At 36.3% G+C, this 22,429-nt stretch overlaps 1 protein-coding gene across 2 annotated transcripts in view; it reads left to right on the top strand.

The window, feature by feature from the left end:
* The first annotated feature begins 3,497 nt into the window (after positions 1 to 3,497).
* The window catches only part of LOC129245649 (COP9 signalosome complex subunit 7), a 35,033-nt gene continuing 16,101 nt past the window's right edge, over positions 3,498 to 22,429 (top strand). For both annotated transcript variants that reach the window (XM_054883958.1, XM_054883957.1), the window contains exons 1-2: positions 3,498 to 3,795; positions 3,862 to 4,114. In XM_054883958.1, coding sequence (XP_054739933.1) covers positions 3,601 to 3,795; positions 3,862 to 4,114 — 448 coding nt within the window. In that variant the 5' untranslated portion in view covers positions 3,498 to 3,600. The remainder of the gene's footprint in view (positions 3,796 to 3,861; positions 4,115 to 22,429) is intronic.

The following is a 22,429-nucleotide window of genomic DNA, read 5'->3' as shown; positions in this document are numbered from 1 at the left end:
GTTTCAGCCAGATGGGCCTATTTCTTTGTTTTTGGCTTCCGTTTGACTCCTCGATTAAGTGATATTATTTTTTTATCACGGCAACGCACCACCACACGCCTCAGCAGTTGTGGTCGCAAAATTAATTAAAATATGTAGGTTTCGAGCTCATTTTACATCACCTCTATTCTCCAGGCTTGGCCCCGCGTCGACATTTCGAAGAAAAATATGTGCATGGGACAATATTTTTTTTAAGTAGAAGGGGAATCAAATGGATGAGCCCAATACCAACCTACAAGCCTACTTTTGACTCATTATAATAAATATACAGTTGAATATGAGCCAAATGGGACCATGAACCCGATTTTTACATATATCTAGACCCCAGCGCCGCCTATAGAGTATAAATAGACTTATAGACCATCCCTGGTCAACCCTAAATCAATACACCAAAATGTCATCGTAATCGGAAAATTTGTGTGCCGATCAAGCACACATTAATTTCTATATTCGAGATAGAACACCAAATACTACAAATATCGTTCCTCTAATAGCTAAGAAGACGCAACTCGTTCCATTGCTTCTCGTAAATACGGAGGAATAGTGAGCAACACAATGGCCCCTATTATGAGTTGGATTCGATCTTCGATATTCGCTGGTTGTCGAAGATCGAAATCCGATTGTTAATTTAGTATTATGAGCGGTCCAACCCTGTCCAAATTTTCGCTGTACACCGAATTTAGAGTCGAATGCAATTTTTCTTTCGATTTCTTAAAATGTAAGTTGTTTGTGATTATTTATAGTAACCAAATAATAAACATATATTAATTTTGTTAATTTTATGTAGGTCGAAAGTCGTACCAAACAGCAATTAGAAAGGCTGGTTGCATTAATGGAAGAGAATCCACAATTTGCAAAAGGGATTTGCACTAAAGCATGTTGTTTGTTGTATGTCCTTTGTGGATACCCCTCCTCAGAGTTTCTGAACGGCGTCATTAAATATGGTTTTAGAGCGTTTCCAGCATCACCTGACTCAGACAAAAATTATTAAAAACGGAATTTCAATTGGTGTTTATTACATACCGAGGAGACAAGTATTGCGACGGCCATTGAGATGTTGCTCCTCCTCGCTTTCAATGGCGACATGTTGAAAGCCATAGAATCGTGAGTGGCTCCTGGATTTTTCGCATTTATATAAGTTATTTTCATTGTATGATCACAAACTAAAAATTTACATTATTCGCACTTAGAATTTATGACTCATATTTACATACATACATATGTATGTATATGCAAATGCCTACTTACAATCATAGCATTAATGCTGTCGAATCCCTTCCTGTAGTAGTACAAATGCTGAACTTCTTTCCTGGGAGCGACAATTTTAATATGCGTGCCATCAACACAGCCAATTATTCCTGCAATCCGGTATTTGCTATAAAAATGTAGTTTTGTTTGTTGCAGATCAGCCTCTGTACTACTAAATTGTATCCATCTTTGGCAAATATAATTTTCCAGGACATCTATTACTTCCTATAGCACAACAAACACTGTGGGTTGAGCAAGTCCTAGCATACCTTCATTATCAATGCTCAATTGATACGATCCCTGAGCACGAACTCGCAGAACTGTTGCGAGCTTAAAAAAATTTGGAATGGATTTGGCTCCGGTGCACTGCTGCAACTGATTTTCTGTACTAGACAGTAGGTTCATAAACGCCTCTTTAGACAATCTAAAGTTCTTTAAAAATCTGTAAGGAAATTTCTGTAATACTAAGTACGTCAACACATTTTGAAAATTCTAAACTTACTCAGAGGAAACCATTTCTAGTGGGTTGGATGCGTCCCTCAACCGTTTTCTACTTCTAGCTAGTTCCACTAATCTTTCATCGTACGATGAATATTCGAACCACAACTTCGTTGTACTCATTTTCACAAAAAATACTTTTTTAAACTTTTAAAAATTTTGTTAACAAAGAATTTCAATACAATCCCTCTTTCTTTTATTTGGATTTTGTTAACAAAGAATTTCAATACAATCCCTCTTTCTTTTATTTGGATTTGCTGTATCAGCAGAGAAAAAATTATCTATTGTAAATGCGTCGAGCGATCGAATTTCGCAATAGTTCTATTCTTCAGCGAATGAGCATCATAACCAAATGAAAATTCGTTCGATCAGCACTTTCGATTACATTCGAAGATTGAATGTTGCTCATAATAAGGGCCAATAGCAAATCAGCAGAGATAGATGTTAGAGAGTACACACATTTGATTTACACAACAGAAAACAGGTTTGTAGACATAATTCTAATAACATTTTTGCTCGGTATTATGAATTATGCATTCATAAAAAAGAAAAAAGCGTGTGTCCATAAACGCTTTGTCCACTTATTACTTATTATAAAATATAATATCGAAATTCGCATGTGTATTGCTACCATAATTTTTTGAAACGTCCGTCCTTTACGGATTTTCTCCAACTGTTTATTATTAGGAGCAGATTGCGCAATTAAATTAGCTATTCCTGCTCTTTGTCAATTCTTCATATCGTTCATAATAACACAGGTCAACAACGTTTTGTTCTAGGAAAGTGTAGGGTCATTTCCGAAGTAATTTTTTGCGTAGAATCGGAATCCGGGGCTTAAATTGCTCTATCACGTCAGGATTTTGAGATATCTTAACCTAAAAGTGCAAAAACGCTGTTTTTGCCCATTTTTGAGGTTATGTAGCTACGCAGATTTTGCTCCTCATAAAAAAGTAAACATAGTATTTTAAAGTATAAGTCTTCCTCTTTTAAGTGCCGTTGAGTTTGCTTAAATATCTTTATTTTTCACTGAGATATCGCATTTTGAAGTTTCCATGTTTGTGAGACGTGATGCGGTCGATTACATAGTCGCACAAATGGAAACTTCAAAATGCGATATCTCAGTGAAAAATAAAGACATTTAAGCAACCTGAACGGCATTTAAAAGAGGAAGACTTATACTTTAAAATACTATGTTTAGTTTTTTATGAAGAGCAAAATCTGCGTAGCTATATAACCTCAAAAATGGGCAAAAACAGCGTTTTTTGCACTTTTAGGTTAGGATATCTCAAAGTCCTGACGTGATAGAGCAATTTAAGCCCCGGATTCGGATTCTACGCAAAAAATTACTTCGGAAATGGCACTACACTTTTATAGAACATTCCGAACCCATTTTTTTGCAGACCTGTGTAATTAAACAAACCAACAACACCGAAATATTACACCAAAATAATTTCTATAAGGAAAAGCCTTTCAAGTATTGACAACTGATTGTCAATTTTGCACTTAATCTGCCATATGTGAACGGGCAGATTGATTTTGTGGATTTATTGGTAATTCATGCATATGAGAACGTACTCCAGTAGATTTTCATATTTAAGTATTTGGCACACCCTACTTCTGTTTGGAAATAACAACTCTGAGTTCAAACAATTTTTTATTCGTACTGTACATGCGCTCTGTGCATATCTGACATTTGACGTTTACCATCCAAACTATCAGCTGTTTGTGAAGGCTTTATTATTCGCCGGATTAAAACTGTATAAAGTTTTGTAAAATTAAAATTGGACAAAGTATAAAATATCTAAAACATAAAAAATGACTCAGGATATTTTAATGAGTAACGATGAGCCCATGGCCACCAACGATGCATCACGTAATCAGCTGAAACAGTATTGTTCTGCTGCCAAAACTTCGCAAGGTGCGCAGTTGCTGGAAGTGATTCGCCAGGTGTTGGAAGCACCTTCGACTTACGTTTTTGGTGAACTGCTTGCTTTGCAAAATGTGCAAGAGGTAAATAGAGCAATTTGGGTTGCATTATTATTATAAGCTACCAGAGTTTGTTTTTGATTATTATAGCTTAAAGATGGCCCTCATAGCAAGTACCTTAACACTCTGAATCTTTTCGCTTATGGAACTTATAAGCAGTACCGGCAACAGCCTAGCGAATACTTGGAATTGACCGCTACAATGCAGAAAAAACTGCAGCATTTGACTATCGTGTCTTTGGCTATCAAAAATAAATGCATTCCGTATGAGGTGTTGTTGGAAGAACTAGAAATCGATAATGTTCGTCATTTAGAAGATGTTATCATTGAGGCAATTTATGCGGGTGAGTTGCACTTTATTTGTATTAGTTTTATCAAAAACAAAATATACATATTTGCTGAAAAATGTACAAATGCGTTATGAATACTAACAGACTTTACTTAGAAGAATGCAAAATATATGCATTTTACGTATTATTGCTGAGTGCATTTCTTATAGTGCTTACTCTTTTCATTCGCAACCCATTTTGGCAATTGCACTTTAATGGTCTTACATCCAATCTGATTCGTTGACATTATTACATTTTAATGTAAACTCTTTCCATATATTCGATGGAGTGCCTTCAGGTGTCACGCTCTGCCACAGTTCATTCGTTCATTGCCTGAGTGCGCAAGCCCATAGCCCAATACCCTTCAAATCGTTTACTTTCCCCCCAGATTTATTGCTTTTACTCACTCTCTTTGGCACCTTCTCCATCTAAATGTTTTAAACTTCTGCCACTTGCCTTGTTTGATGTAACTCTTTGCATATTTACATGGGAGGAGTGAAAACAAATTCAGAAATGATGTGTCAAAGTTCTCACCAAGTTTTGCAGGTTTTAGCACTTTGCAAATTTATTGCTGCAGCTGTTGTGCCATTGTAGTTGGCACACTTGTACCAGATCCCAATGCAGTAATTTCAAATCCATCTCATGGCTGTTGCCATCGTGCAGTGCAAGGGAGGGGGTACCTATTTTATACGTTCTTATGTATTTGGGTATTTTCACGTATTTGCGAGTGTTTATCGTATTGAAAAATCGTTGCAAGTATAATAAATTATGCACGAATCAGTTGCCAACCACAACTGCTACATGATGGGAAAAGTAAAAATCTGTTTCATATATATTTTAAAACACAGTTGAATCTTGTTTTGAGTTTACGTTAAAAATCAACGCGAATTTCGCGCCAAAAAAAGCTCACATCATTCTTTCTTGCATTCGTAAATATGTACAAAACCCCAGCACAACAATGCACTATTGACGATGACGACCGGTGACTTCACCGCGCTTACCAGGCCCTTGTAATCTGCCTGAACAACAACAGCAATGCATTTTGCTTTTAAGGCTGAGCAACTCGCATTCATTCTTAATTTTGACTAGTTTACAGTTTCCAACTGTTGGCGTTATTGTGGTTGTTACATTAGTAGTTCTGTAAACTGAGTTTATTAAGAAAGTTTCTTCTGTTTTGTGGAAATTTTGCATGCCAAAACAGCTCACTGCTGTACCGTCGATAATATTTCATCTCGCCGAGTTTTCGAAATGCCAGCGGATAAACATGAGCTGAAGGTCTTTCAACGTTTTTTAAAGGGATTTATCATATCCTTGTATCTACAGCATGCCGAAGCGTTCCAAAGTAAACAATGAGCAACACTTTAATAAAAACGCAAACCCGCTGGAAATATATACGCGGACATGCATGCAAAACAGTCTAAAAGTCTACTTTATGACTTTTTCGATACCAAAAAGGATATCACCTACGAACAGCAGTTGCTTGGAACGGTTCAACAAAAATTGAAATAAGGTTGGAAAGTTGAATTGTGCTATCCTTATATGATACTTATTAAATGGAAAATGTTAAAAAACGGAATAAATCTACGAAAATATCGGAACTTCATATTGTATAGGTAAAAATAATTGAAACCAAATTATAAAGGGTTTTTCAATAAGGGCGGGCAGATGTTGAAATGGAATAAAATGGCGTTTGCTGTGTGGCACGTAGCGCCGTCCTGCTGGAAGCACATGTCGTCTAGGTCCATATGGTTCAATATGGGCCATAAGAAATTGGAAGGGCCACCACGTTTACCGAAAAATGGGCGCAATGCGCGCAACGTTTGCGTTAAGGGGGGACCCTCATTTATCGGGTCAAAAAAATCGATTTTTTGGAAATAATTTTAATCTATTCTACAACTATTTAAGAATATACTTTCAAAATTTCAAGTCGACGCGACGGGTGGCCTGATCGCCTGTATCCAAAACTTTAAACGCGTTTTTCTCGAAACATCATTTTTCGATTTTGTGTACACAATTGAGAACGCTGTATTGAACCAATCAGGCTTTACAATAGCTCATTTTAAAGATAATTAAATTGTTTTCAATGTGACATTAAGTGTTTTTTAAAAAAAAAAGATTTTCATATTTTTTTGTAATTTTAAAGTCAATTTTTATGCATGAAAAATCACTTTTAACATAAAACGGGGTAAAAAATATCAATTTCGACATTTTTTTTTAAATCAAAATGTCACATCGAAGGTATTATCCTAAAGTTTTAAAAAAAATTTGGTTTTTTTATTTCAGAAAAAAATTCAGAGCGCTAGAATGTACACAGATAGAATGAGGTGCCATGGACGAGGTGTATATTTCCATACTTAAAATGTTTTTTTTCTTCTCCGAAAATTTTTGTAGACAGTCAAGACATTTATTAAAGTACTTTATGAATTACAAAACGTTTGAAATTATTTTACCTGAGAAAAAAATTCCCAAAAATGATGCATTTTTCGACCGTCTAAATGAGGGTCCCCCCTTAAAGAACACCCATTTTGATAATAAAGTTTTATCATTTGAACGTGGTGTTCAATCGTGTAACTTGCCATGATGATTTGGCGTAAACAACTGAATAATAAACAAAAGATTTGACAGGTGTCACCAAAACAAAATGGCTGCCACAGGGCGCCAAAATCGACCCGCGCCAATTGAAAAACCCTTTATATAAGCACCCTCATGTGGTGTTTGGCCAGGCTCCCCCTCTTATTTGTGGTGAGCATCTTGATGTTTTTCCACAAATGGCGGAACCTACAATTTTATGCCGCCTCTAAACGGCGGATCGGTTTTTATTTATGAGGAGCTTTTTCAAGGTAGAAATGCACTCGTAGGTTTGTCATTGCCTTCCAACGGGCGAGCGCTACTAAACAATTTTTTTTTTATAATTTGGTGTTTCATGCCAGGGGTATCGAACCTGGACACTGCCGAATGTTAGTCACGAAGCAACCCATTCGGCTAAGGCGGCCGCAAAATTAGACATCCCTTAAAATATTTCCTTTGCATTGTGGGCACCAAACGTGGGCTGAGGCTAAATAGTCCTAACTTAAGATAACTTGACTTTATTACGGTGCCTGGTAATGTTACCTATCTATTACCTGTTAGCGAAGTCATTCGGGATTTTATGAACAGTATCCGGAACACAAAGTAGCTGCTTTGCCCAGCGTAGCCCTAGCAATATGTATATATTTTTTCTTGGGATCGTAATTTTGTCGATATTGTTTAAAATGGAAAGACTTTGTGTGGCGCAATCTATTCCTTTGGGCGCTGCCTTCATGTCTATGTTTTTCATCACCAAGTAAGACTGAACCGTTCCCACGACAGTGATTTATATCCGGCCAAGAACTGTCACTTCAGCAGCATCCCCTGTACATGTGTGGAGAATGTTTGTGTTGCTATAACAGCAATAACGGATAGCTTAAACGAGCGGCGATGTTCAACGCAAGGCTACTTTACATTTTCTGGAGCCTGAGTCACCTCCCTGGCTAGTCAAAAGGCTACTCTTCGACTACACCGATGAGATGCAGGACTAAACACGACCGGGCTGTATACAGACATTAAACGACATTCATCGAGAGACACTCACGACCTTCCTAAACTCCCGACCCCCGAATGCCGTTATCCACGCATTCCAGGCGATAAGCTTCAACTAACTCGTGAGACGCGCGGAACTTTGACATATTTACGGTCTGAACATTGTACAGGTTAAACTCCTACTTATCCAGAATAGACGCCGACATACTCAATATATGTCTGACATGTGACAGGTTCTCTCAAACCCACTCAACGAAAATCCCTCTCTCTCTCTAGACCCAACATGTTGAAACAGCATGTTTTCGGGGTGTACCGTTAGATGAGTTAGACGATGACGATCGCTTACTACACCGCACTGACAACAACAACCGATAGCTTAAACATAAAAGAAATATAACTATTTTTTTACCCTCCCTACTTTTTTCTATCCTTTAGAAATATTTCCACACTAGCGTTAACTGGATAAAAATATTTTCCAAATAAAAAGTAGCCTTAACCTGCTCAGAAAAATTTTTCACCTCTCAATGAAAGTTCTGGTTCTTCGATTCCGTAGATAACGTCATTCAACAGCCAAACAGAATAAGTTTTTAAAAATGTTTTTAATTTATTCTGTTACTCTCTACTGTACGTCATTTTTTTTTTGTGTTTTAATAATAATTTCAATGTACAGACACAACGACGAGGCTCCCGCAATTTTATAAATATTATATTTACTAGCCCTTGGTCGGATTTTAATCCAGGAGCAATGTTGTTTTCTTAGTTCTCGGCTCCAGAAAATTATTATTTTGAAACAAAGCAAATTATTATTCGCATCGATAGTAGTTGTTCCTGCGCTGTTATGTATATTTTAATAAATTACTTGATCATAAAATTTATTAGCGACCAACTGAAAATATTTACTTTGCAATCAAAACTTTGAGAGCTGACTTTGCCGCTGCGTAGTAAATCGCCAGCGCCCCCCAACATCATCATTGCCACCACCATCGTCTGCAATTGCCACCAACAGTGGGTTGGTGGCACCCCAAAGTTTGCACAGCTTTAGCATTATTTTGTTAAACAATGCCCCCAGCCAAACTGCGGTTTTTCTCTATTAGCAGGAGCTCTCCTTCCGCACGGTGCTGACAGTAGTATAGAAGGCGTCTGACGCGTTTAAATTGAGTTTGCCTGTGAACTTTTTTATCAACCATATTTTAATTCATTTTTAATTTTTGTTTGCCTCATTTGCTGCTTATATATAGCTGAGCTTGAAGCCATTGAAGGGGATGTTTGCTTCATATTAAATGCGAGATTTGTTGAATATCTCGCGGTATAAGTACATACTTTGTTGGGTTGCTTTGGTTTATTATTGATTGAGTGTGGGCGCTGTAAAAATTGCATATTCTGTATTTTAACCACTGTACCAAAAGTACGCAGAATTTCTCATTTCAATCTCTACAATATAACGGTAACAATATAACGGCAAGCATACGAGTGACTAAAAAAATTGGCTTCGTTCCAATCCTCCATGCAACTCTGTTAACGACAAAAAGACTTGGAAAGTTCAGAAAATTCTATTCGTCGTCTGAGCATCAGGAGGTAGCAATTGATATAAGCATTATGTACGATATTTTTGGGATAAGATGAGTTAAAATGCGGCTCGTGGGAAGGCTGGAAGCAACGGCAGTGTATTGCTGTCGTTAAAAATACCTAAATGTTGTAGGAGGCATCATTAGTAGCGAAGAAGCTTAAGTGTATGAATATGAAATACTTTTTTAACAGCTTAAAACATTTCGCCATTCCGAAAGTTCTAAAGTGAGAGTCCTCGGCCATTTACAAATCCTGTTCGTGCCAGTAACGCAGAATCGACCGCCATGGTAACGATAAATACGCCATCGAAACGTACTAATAATAATCGAAATGATGCTTCTCAGCCAAGCCCAAATTCAAGGAACTGCGACAAAGAAGATCCAAAATCAGAGTTTTGTTGACCATTTTCTTTGATTGAAGAGTTTGGGTCAGAATGTTTGTTGCAAGGTGCCGAAACATCTCATGGTGTCTTCTACACAATACTGCGGCTCCCAGTTCTTAACTTGGGCGTGATTTTTTAACCAAGAACAACGTTAGCGCTATTCCGCGATCAGCTTATTAACCTGAAAAAACGTTGTGTGACTTTTTCTCGTGTCTGCGTCACAAATTGGTATTTTGCGAAAAGGGTTGTGTTTGTTGTTCCACAAATGAAGGAACCTACAGTTTTAAGACGCCTCCGAACGGCAGTTGGTTTTTTTTAATGAGAGGTTGTTCATGGCAAAAATACACTAGGAGTTTTGCCATTGTCGGGCGAGGGGTGGCCGCTTTAGAATAACCAATTCATTCAATATAAGAAACTTTCGCTCCAACCCATTCGAATACGGCGGCCGCCAAGAGATGATTGAGTTAATAAAGAAGAATTCCCAGGAGACGAAAGAATATGTGTGATTTTTCTCAAGGAAGCTACTTTGATGGAAATAAAATAAATATCAATAAATTACTGAATCGCTTTCGCTTTACTGACTAATTCTGAGTACTTTTTACACAGAGGGTGCATATAAATTTGTGCTAGTATAAGCCACCTAAAGCGTGCTATACGTTGTACCTCAAAATTACTCTTGCTAAGTAATCATTTAACCTGACTTGAGGCTTCTATTTTAGCTTTCTTGAGTTTATTTCAACAGGGTGCACAATATGTGTTAAGTACTCGTACTACAGCTATGCTTTTTGTGGCGGCGGCTGGTCCAACGTTTGAAGCAAGCAGCTATTTTCATGTATGGTGCGTTAAATGTTGTGCTTGCTTTAATGTTTTTATTAGTGTACGTGTTTTGCTTCCAAGTACATATTTATGCAGCCGCAAACAAATATACAAACACACACATCCGCTTTATTTTGTTTAATTTGTGTTTTGTTGTATATTTGCCTTGCTCATTGCTGCTCAAAATAATTGAAGAGCCTTGCTTGCTGTTGACTTTGGCGGCTGACTTGTTGCAGTTCATGGTTTTGGAGCATTGAGATTTCTGCTAAAAATATGAAATGGGAAGAATGGCTGAATGAATAAGATTATTACCAAGCAAATATTTATTTTGTTGTAATTCTTGAAATATTTTCCAGAGAGTGCAGTAAAATTTGTATTCTCCTATCTCCTAGTCTGCAAATTTTATGTAAATATGTAAATATAAATGTGAAAACCAAAAGAACTCTAAATTGCTGCGCTCTATGTGTAATTTACCTAATTAATTCATGAAAACTGCCTGTAAACACCTTCCAAAGTGTTGCTGGCTGCAATTACACTTATTTCACATTAACTGTTTTTCCATACAATTAATCAGCTGTCACCTTGGAATTTTGCTTTCTTTCACACGAAAAGTAATTAAGTGTAAGCCTTGTCAGTTTAAATAGTCCGAATACCTTTTCATCACACCATTCATCTGCTACATTTCTTTGTGCTTTCACTCCACCTGCATATCTCCTTTGGCTCATTAGCATTAGAAAGTATGAGTTTTCAATAAATAAACAGCCAGCCCGAAAAAAGAAAAAGAAAAACTTTTCAATTAAGTTAAATAATCATTTCATTAACGAGTGACAGTACTACGCTTAACTCCTGTTGCTGCCTTCTTCACATTTATCACAACTACCGCTTGCCTTGATTTTCCATTACATTTACATTTATTTGGCTGCGCGTCACACAAAACTCTTTTTTCTTTTTATTTACTGTCAACACCAGCTCGATCTGCCGACGGCTGAGTACAGTACACACACACACACACACACATACACCTCGAAAGCTTTCTTCAACTGGCAACTACATTTTGTGTTCGTATTCGCATTCATTTGGCGCAAATTCCGCTGCCAAGCACTAATGCGCGTCCTGTATTAGGTTTAGGCCCTTCTTTTTCCACCACCACATAGTGGGCGGAAAGGCTATGTTTTACGCGTTGAATTCGAACTAAGGTTTTGTTAAAACGAAAATTCAAAATTAATTTGAAAAAATTTAGTTTTCCAAAAAGTGTTTTCTTTCTACTCAATAAAAGACAATTTCAGATACAAATACAGCGTATTTAAAAGCAGCAGTTCATTTGGGTTGGATTGGATATCTACTCCTTTTTCATGCCGCAAAAATCAAAAAAAAAAAGTACATCCCCAGTGTATACAACATTTGACTCGTTTTTTTTATTTTCTGTTTATAGGGTGGTCCCCTTAGCGTTTGGAATTTGATCAACTGCCAGCAGTGATGTGCCAGAAATTTAGTTTATGGCTAGACTTTTACAAACTGTCGCGCTTTTCATTAACGCAAAGTTTGAAATCGACTATCGAAAATACTGAAAAATAATCGGTTAAAACGGTGATGCCATTTGTCCACCTTGAAGCTACTTTTTGACTCATTATTATATTTTTTTATTGTACATTAACCATCCAGATATGATTTTAGAGTCGATAAGTGCCGAAACTTTCTAAAATGTACTGAAAAATTTGATAGAAAGAAAGGCCTACTGACAAGCCAGCCATGGAAGTAATTTGACAAGAATTGTGATGCATTTATAGTGGCGGTTCACTTATTCCTATTTTAATAAAACCTTAACACAACGTATTTTCGTTATAGTAAATTTGAAGGCTCATTAAAATTTATAGTTACACCATCTACAGCTGTCGAATGAAATGTCTATTTCTCCTAAACTAACATAACAACTCTTTGAAAGTGCCCCTTAGTAGCTTTTAAGACATACTCAATGACTTCGTAGTATGGGTTTTTCCCGGCTAAATTATCAAAATTTTAAAGCAAATAAATAAATAACAATAAATAAAGTTTTTCCGTGTAAAATATTTTCTATCTGACCACTGTGCGCCATCAGGTGTGTTCTTAATTTCACTTTTATTTGCTTGTTCATCCTGCTCTACCAAAATTTTCATTTTGATTTATTTTCTTGTTGTGGCTGCTGCTGCAGACAGCACACCAATACTATTGCATTTAAATCTGTTACTAACGCCTTAATGCGTTTTGGAATTTGCCGTGCAGTATGCTTAAGATTGCAGATACTGTGATTATGTGCGTGTATGTGTGTGTCTTATGTGTGGGTGTTCAAGAGCCGTATTAGCAGAGATCTGCTGTTGACATAAAAATTAGCTGAACACTCACTCGATTTGCTGCGATTGCTCTCCGGCCTATTATGTTCCCTTTCGCAATATGCATTTAAATTTTGCTGTTGGTATTCAATTTTCTCTATTTTAAATATTTTAAAAACTCTTTACTTTCTTCGCTGCGGTACATGAGTGAGTTTAGCCACCTTTGTTCTGCCTACCTCCCCCTTAGGTGCTATCGCTAGCTTCTTAAATCGTATTTGCCTTCCATGCCATTTGTCTTCCATCCTCGATCTTTTCAAACTTTTCAGACTGCTTTGCGTAATTTATGTTATGAACACAAAGCCATCATCAATGCCGTTTCTTTTGTTCTTTATTTTTGCCTCCTTCGGAATGTATGAATATATTGATCCAGGTTATTGTAGCGCACTTCTTGTAAAATGAGTAAACAAATTTGTATTTGTGTTTTCCACGCTTCATTATTAGCCAGAGCACGAGCCGCCTGCCATCCAGCTCATATATTTTCCAAGGTAATCCTCACACTTCTCCAGTCAGTTTAGTTGCCGCTCGTCAAACTGGTTTTCATTACATTAAATTGAAGATTTTTGGCTTTTCAGACATCCCAACACAGTATTCTAATTTCTTCTCATTTACATACATAAGCACTCACATTAATTGCTTTAGGCTATCCAAAAACAATTAAAAAGATAATTTCATTTCATTGGTTTCATTGTTGCTCCTGCATAAATCTTTATAGGTATCTCGTGCTTGACGTGCTCGTATTTGATATTAATTCACTTTTGTTTTTTTGTGTGTTTGCGTTTTTGTTTGTAGGCATAAGGATTATTGACATTATGTGTTCTTAGGCGCTGATTTGTTGTGTTAATAAAAATTTCCGTTTGAAGTAAATTCGTTCATTAATTTTCAACCAAATCTTGATGGACTTATCGTCATTACGACTATTTCTTAGATGGTGAGGAAAAGCAATTAGCGAAAACATTTCGATTCTAATAAATGACGTAGGCTTCAGCTTTTCCTTTGAACGAAATGCAAAGAAGTACTTAAAGTTTACTGTAGGAAATCATAGCGCTAAAGTTAATTTTTTAAAGCGAAAATCAAATATATTAATACTGTAAAAATTGTAGTAGGCAAAAGGTTATTGGGGCAAAAATAGTTAAATACATACTTCTATTTTGAACTTTGACGCACACCTTCCTAGAACTTCCTATAACTTTGCATACTGTAATCAAAATTTTAAGTGCGTTTTTCTCGAAACTTCGTTCTTCAAGTGGACTGGATTTATAATGCGAACAAATCTTGACCGCTTGACTTACAATTTTAACTGTATATTAAAAACCGAATTCCGCTGGATTTTTGCGATTTATTATTATTATTATTTTTTGTTTAAAACAATAATAAACAATTTTCTTTGTTTTTGTGATTTTCAACTATTTAAATGCTAAAATCGAATCGAAAAATCGGATTTTTGCGATTTATTATTTTTTTTTTGTTTAAAACAATAATAAACAATTTTCTTTGTTTTTGTGATTTTCAACTATTTAAATGCTGAAATCGATAGGTCGAAAACATTCTCTGCGTTTCACAGCTATAATCGAAAACAATTTTTTTGTTCACAATTTAAAAATTGCTGTACTCTCTTCAAAAAAACCCTTCGTCGTAGAAAAACTGAGTAATAATTTATATAATTAAAGAAATGTAAAATGTAAAAAAAAAAATCTCAAAACAAATTTCAATAAATTTTTTTTAAGAAAGTTGTACTTACAGTTAAAACTTAATTACAACAAATATCTCAGCTATGGCTGCTGTGACACAAGCTAAAAAAATTGTTTCCTAGACTATTAGTCGGCGGCATTTGTCTCTTCAACAATATTCTGTATGGCATAGCGCCACCCATACCACAGTATTTCCAATGATGCAATTGAAAATCCATTATTTGAGTATACTTAGTTCTCCTACTAAAAGAGATGAAGCTTGCTCTTCTGCACTTTTACTTGAAACAGCTATGGCTTTCTGGCTACCCGATTATAATAATGTCGCCACCACTGTATTTATACCTGCGTATGTCTAAAGTTTGCTGTGGTTTTGATTTCCATGTGTTTGTGCACAATTTAATTGGCTTATTGCTGCTCTCTTTCTCTCTCTCTGTCGCTTATCTCCCACACAAATAAACAAACCAATTAAATGCGATTTTGCTAAAAAACATTGTGAATATTTCTTCAATTTTCTTTGTGTAGCTATGCATAGATGTAGATTTGTATGTGTGCACCGATGCTTTGATCAAATGCTTGTCAATTACTTTAGGAACAGCTACATATATCGGGTGTTTTTTTAGTCGCATGGGAACTATCGATATCGATGCGATGACTGTGGCTTTACAGCTGAGAATGGCAATGTGTGCTGATATTTCTTCAAGTAAGGCTTGGCAAAACAGCATGAGTCATTTTACACCAGAACAAAGCTTCTAAATTGTCGAAAACTTCTTTGAGAAAAAAAATCTTTGCGCGAAGTTTATAGAGCACTGGCAGCATCGCTGGCCCTTTCTTCTTTCGGAATGGTGAAGAGCTGCCGTTACGGTGACCGGTGAGCGCTATCGAGCCATTCTGGTTGAATTTTAGTCTCCAAAATTTAATCAGATAAAAATCGACGACATCTGGTTCCAACAAAACGGCGCAACTTGCCATACAGCGCGCTTAACAATAGAATTATTGCAATATTCATGCTACCATTGACGCCATATGGGCAGATTTATTAGAAAAATTAGTAAAAAATTGGACTGATCGAATACCATAGACCATGTAACTCGTCGCCGCGACGGACATATGCTAGCTATCATATTCAAAAAATAAATGCCATGAAATTGTCTACCAGATTACAAAGATTATTTTCAACAATATTTCTGTTTTGTATTATAGTTTTAAGCCTTGAGGCTCTTAAAAAACACCCGATATATGTACAAATGTATATTTGAAGATCTCTCTCTCAACTTTGTTACAATCAAAGTCATTGCAATAGTTCTTCATACTGCACTCCAATTTCATAACCGCGATTGTGAGACTTTTTTAGCTTACTTTCGCTATGAACGACATTCATTTGTTAATTTAAACGATTAAGTAATGCCAGACATCCTGCCCACGTTGGGTGCAGCGTTTTCGAGAGAGCGCGTGCTGATTGCACACACATAAGCTCTGTGTTATGCATATGCATACTAACTCTTTATGTTTGTCTGAGAACACGTGCAAGTTATGAAATGCATTTATGTTGTAAACTTATGGAAATGTACCACCTCCATTGAATCGGTCCTTTCGTCTGTCGTTTTGGCTTTTCGTAGTTGCCAAAGTTTTCTAATACAAATCATTTGTGCCTTTCCATGAAATAGCAGAAGAGTAAAGCTGTAAAAAATACAGGGGAAGGAAAGTTAGTTTGAGGGCTGGCTGCCACTGATGGCAGCAGAAAGCAGCAAAAGCTGTTGGAAAAGTTACACATTGTTGCAGTAATACAAGCATTCGTTTGTGTATGAGTACGGACAGACAAATATGTACGTCTACTTTCACTTTCCCAGTGATTAGAACATATTTGCACATAAAGAGATACAAAATACTCAGTTTTGTCGGTACGACTCTAAAGATAAATAATTCACTTTTAAAGTTTAAATACAATACAATTTTCAATTATTTAGATGTAGTTTAAGCAAATACGTAGGTTGCTGATTTTATTTTGAGAAGTGGCTACATCAGTGTGAACTAAGCAAAAGTGAAGTAGAATTGACATTTTTAATGAAAATCGTATTTAAAATGTTTTGTCATACCAGAGCTATCTGTATTGTCTACAAGTACTCAATTCTAGTGGCACATCACTACAAGGTGAATTCCGTGGAGGTCGTCCAAAATCGATTGTTGTGTGAAGAAAATCGATGCTACGGCTGAACTGGTATTGCAAAATTCTCATTGGAGCACTTGGCCGTCAAAAATGTTTGTTTGCTTGGATTCTGCATAATTTGATAATCGTTCAAAAAAAGCGGGTGCTTCAATTACCCCAAACGCAAGCAAAAGTGTATTGGTTCGCATCGGGAGTATTTTCAGAAACAAAATATTTTTCGATTACATAATAAATATTTAGTTTTACTTGTCTATCTTAAAACTTAAGCAGCGACCCTCGTATTTATAATTTGTATTCGTAAAATTACCGTCGTTGTACTCAGATATGCCAGTATTTGTTTACCTATAAATAAATATACAATAAATAACGACGATCCTTTATAAAATATCCGTTGCTAAAGCAATAAATTATTCTTAATTTATATGAATTTAACTGTCTGTAGACTTGAATTTAGCATTGACTATATATATATATGTTATTATATGTAGTTCTCTATATGTATGTTTGTAATATAAACTCGTATTTGTATGTTTCATGCATAGTTCATGTTTCTGTATGCAAGGTGTGCTCCATGATGAACATTATTTTAACAAAAAGCAAAGGAAAAATGAAGAGCCAAGTAAAATAGCTTAGTGAAAGTAGCTACTGCCCTAAATGCGAAAGTTAAAAGTCGTCTTTGCAATTCTGTTGCCCAATTGCAAGTTATTCGACCTCATTGTTATGTTTTATTCTATAAAAACCCTTCAGGTTCTCGTACAGTACAGAAAACTCTCCTCAAAATTTCACGCTCAAAGCGTAAGAGATAGCTCTTTATATTAGTTCAAAACTGGGTTAAATTTACGGTGGACAGTATGCCACCTTACTTGTCACCGATAGAAACATCGAAAGGATCAGGTTTTTCCTTGTGCCATCACCTTAGATACTGTTCCTGTTTGAGTCATAGTAACTAGTGAGGCAGTCCTTTGTGGGTAATGCCCTTAAAATTGTGTACTCAAATCAACATTGTTTTCATTTTAAAAATTTCCAAATGGAATTTTCGGGGTTCACCCGGCGCCATGCACTAGGCACTTTAGTGCTTGCAAGCCTGGATCATACTCGATATGATGATTTGGTGTTTTATGACCAGTCACGACATTTTGAATGTTTTTTGTTCTTATTAAACTCTTTGGTGATGCCCTTCGCCCGTGAAGTCTGTACTCTGCCAATAGGTCACCTCTCTAAAAATCTGTTTTTAAGCTATTTTTACTGGGAAACGCACCTTGTGTTTATGTATTATATGTGTAAGAGTATAATGCACGTTTGATTATCTGCTTTACGTTGTAGTTTGCTAACGATTACATTGAATGATTTATTTAACCACAGGAATTTTAATCAATTTTGAAATTCATAAGAAATATCTGTACTTTGTGGCTGGGACTAAATAAAAACAATTGTTTGCTTTAATTTCTTCAGCCAGGACAGATTTATACGCATGAGTATACAGCACGCCTCTCTTGCCACAACCCAAGCTATAGCTTTCGTAGGTCGATGAAATCCATTTCTGCAAACTTTGGATCAGTTTCGCCAGTAAATTTTCTGTTTTGGTGCAGCGTGGTCGATTAATTTTTCAAATGTGTGTACATTCTGGTAATACGAAACTATTTGGCCACCCTGGGTTGAGCGGAGAGTTTGTTATTTATCAGAATTATGGGGCTTAATATGTATCTTGCGCCGCCTAATTAATGCCAATGTGGCTAAAGGTCAAGCAAATATCTTCAATTGGCTGTCATTTTTCTTTTTGGTTAGCGATGTTTGATATTCGCTCTAAAAAGCGAACAAGTGGTATTTTCTTTTTCTTTTTTTTGTCGGAAGGACACAGAGTGAAACCTGGCCCTCTTCCTTTGGCGTCTTTCCAGCACATTAAACTTGCGCTCGCCCCTCCAAGAGCCGCCTCGTCGAACATTTTTTTGTTCATACTTTTACAAACAGACGAACATAATGAAATACGCATGTGATTTGTGTTGTTCGAGAGCGTTCTTTACTGTCCAATAGGTTACGCGATCCGAAGTAGCTTTTGGTGGCAAGGCTGATTAGTCGCGGCTTTTCGAGGTCAATGTTTTTATTGGTGGTAATTATTTTATCAAAGAGTCAAAACCTTTAACTAACTTAGCATTTTGTATCTGCAGGCGACTAGTGTAGCAAGAAAATACGCCTTGCAGACTTTTTGATAGCTGGCGTGACGTCAATTTGTCTCTGCCCCAACGGAAGCGCTTTATCGTTTCAGTGAGAAACTTAATAAACGGTTTTCTATAGAGTAAATAATTACAATAACAGTAATTTTATATTAAGTTTTTTGGCGATTAATGCTTTCTTATTTCGCTCAAATAAACATTTGGCTGTTTGCCACATGCTGTGCCGCGTATTAGCACTAAAATCACAAAACATTATTCGTTAAGCTACTTCGTTGCAAAAGTTCTATGCGCATGCGAAAATATCATTGCTTTTCGGCATTTCGGTTGCATACACCTATATGTGTGTTGCACTTGGTTTTGAGTGCGCAAAAATATGTACATAAAAAAATGTGTTTTCACACTATCGGCATCGGCAATATGTAACAGCAGGAATGCAATATTTTGCTTACCAAACAAAAAAACAAAACAGCAAAGCAAGTGGCAAACGACGCCAAACAAAAAATAAGTGCACCACAGTTCTTAATGCACCTGCCACACATAGTTCCAACTAGTGGCAAATAGCAATACCAATATAAACAGCTGCTACTCTGCAGGGAAATTAAAAACTTTTTGAAGAAATGATGGCAACATTTACTGGTAGAATTTCAGAAATTTTTTAGCGAATCGCGAAATGTGGTACTTTTTGTGAAGGGGAACGAGCGGTCTGTGGGTATTAAAAAGAAATGTGCGTTAAATACAGTTGCAATTTTAGAAATCCTTGTATATTTTTTTCTTTTGTCAGTAAAATAGCAACTTTCTTTTCATGACTTATACGATCTTTTACATTCACTGCATTTATAGTGATTGCGGAGGCTTCAAGCAGGCTTATGATTGCTTTGCCTCAACTTCAACTTGGTAAAATGTTTAAGAATTCCATCAGATTCCGTTGACGGAAATTCAAAATGGCAAAGCAATAGTAAAAGCGAAAAAAGAAACTTGAATGTTGTTTTTACGATTTTCCCTTCAACGCTGCGGTTTGCTTAAGCTCTTCCTACTACCTAGCTGTATACTTACTTCCTACACCCTAAACCGCAATCGCAGTTACACAAACTCCCAGCCATTTCACCCGATGTATTTTTTTGTTTCGCTTAACACCTCTCGCCCCATAACTAGAGAATGTTGCACTTGATACCCACAATTCAGTAGCTTTGTTGCAGCCAGCTGATATAAGCTCTCTGCTATTTGCTTATCTATGAATTCAGCGTGGCTGTGTGAAAAAGTGGCAAAAACATCTCGATTGAAGTTTGATGTTGCTTTAGAATTTCTGGGATTATCATTTTTTTGCTTCATTTGCACTATTTTGAATGGAAAACTGGCAAATAGTTGAGAGAGATGATTTCTTTGACGTTTATAAAAGTTTTGTAAATATACATTGTATTAGTGTGGAGCACGCCACCTAGGTAAAAGTCTGATCCCTTGTTGATTTTTTTAAGTTGAGGTTGCTACAATTTTATGCCGGAAGTTTGTCGTTGTATGCCAAGTTACGATTGGTATTCGAAAAAAGGGATTTGTATAAAGCCAAGGGTGACAGATTACCACTCGTAGTAGGTGGTGTGGCTACTTTGAATAACAGTAATATCTAGAAAATGAACGTATACGCCAAATGCCAGTAATCGCCTGCTTAGCGTGAAATCTTCTCTTTCGAGCAGTACAGCAATCGGCTTCGTTCTGGTGCTATGCGCCCTATGGTCGGCACGATAGCAATTAATCGTCATCATCATCAATAGGCTCCATTCGCATTAGGGTGCTAGGTAAGTTGTGTATTTAATGCCAATAATTAGCGAGGCTAGCAATTTTCCTACGCAACATGGCCGCAGTGGATGGATGTACAGCCGTTGAAAAATACTTAAGAACGCTAATCACTTAAATGTTTTGCATATTAGGTTTTATTTTAAAAATTTAAAATGTTTTCAATCTTTTTCAGTTTTTGTTATCTAAGAAAAAATAAATGTTTTACTTCATGCACAAAACTTAATAAAGTTCGATAATCCTTCGAGAAAAATACTTAAGAACGTATCCAAATAATATTCCAATCAAAAAAATGCAGGCGAAAGAAAAAAGTGGAATGCAGCATATTTTGGAATGCAGCTGCCGTACGTACTTTCTACCATTTCGACCAACTCTATTTAGGAACCTTTTTTACTTACTTACCAATCTCAATATAAAACAAAAAACAATTTATAGAATTTTGGAGGAAGACCGAGACTTCCGGAAAACGCAGAAATCCATGCGAACTCTTCAAGAGAAATAGATAAATGAACGCATTTCAATAAATGTGATTACAGCAAATGTATTAAAAGCACAACGCATCATTCTTAAGTATTTTCCAACGGATGTATGTATGTAGTGCATAAGCATTGTTGTGCGTGAATGGTTGCAATATCTGCGGCTTAACGAAGAGGCTAATGCCAACCAATGCACATACAGGGGAAAAAGGTGCGGTCTTATCCTTTGCAAACGACAAGGTAGTGACGCAACAACCCAAAGATTTGGACACAAACACATCTGAGTGCATATGTGTGTTTGCCTCTAATGCTAATATTTGTGCGTGCTATTAGTGTGCGAATATGCAAATACATTACATAATATTCCAGATCACCATTACAGCGTCATCTCCAGCTATCCCACCGTCGCATGATTGTTGCGTATTGAATTATTCCTCAGTTGCACTGTTCAATCCGCTTGTCAACCATTACCTTACGACTGTTACCACTGATTTGCTTATGTTATAGCATAAAGTGTGCTTGTATAATTCTCACCAACATAGACATTACGCCTTTAGTACCACATTCATGAAAAAACTAATCTACATACATCTTCACCATACCAGACGTTCGCACGCCCATACACATGCTAATACTGATTACTTCGAATGTAAGTTTGTATGTGCAGGGATTTGCGTTGGCAGGAAGCAAATGAGCTGTCATTGCTCACTCTGTTCCTATGCTGCTAAGGAAATGCAAAGAGAGTGTGAATTGCCACATTATTACCGAACAGCTTTGTGTTGAAAGCATATTGTACGAAAAAAATGCGTTCCTGGTACATAAAGAGATGCCTGGTTTGATTGATTATAAGTCATTTACATTCACTTGAAAATATGTGCGTGCACTGCAGGGAAATTCCTGATTTCTAGGGCGATGAACTGCCTTGGATTGCGATGCTTAAGAAAATGTTACCAGCTTTTTTACGGTATCGTTAGTGCTAGTTTTGATTTGTGAAAAATCTGTGCACAAAAAATGGATAAAAATAGTTAGTTAATAATTATAATAATTTTTTAAATTTTGCTTTAAGGGTTTTTTGAGCGATATAATCATCAGTAAGTTGTGTGAAGCTCATTATTCTTGTCACTCTTGCAAGCCTTAAAAAATATGGTATATGTATAGTAACTGAATAAATTTCTAGTCCGTCTCTTCCAGCGGAAGTTAATATCAATGTACCTTCTTGGGTATCAAGCAATTGAGGACTTTTTAAAATGTTAACTCTCATCCAATCTCTCTCTTTTATTAAAGAAAACAAACGTAGCTATCCTCTCGCAATAAATGATCGATTGAATAGATTTTGCTGTAGCTGCTCCGTTTTA

This window comes from Anastrepha obliqua, chromosome 4, assembly GCF_027943255.1.
Source record: "Anastrepha obliqua isolate idAnaObli1 chromosome 4, idAnaObli1_1.0, whole genome shotgun sequence".
In the NCBI taxonomy this organism is placed as follows: Eukaryota; Metazoa; Arthropoda; class Insecta; order Diptera; family Tephritidae; genus Anastrepha; species Anastrepha obliqua.
Note: the sequence above shows the minus strand (reverse complement) of the source record. Positions and strands in the feature narration are given on the sequence as shown.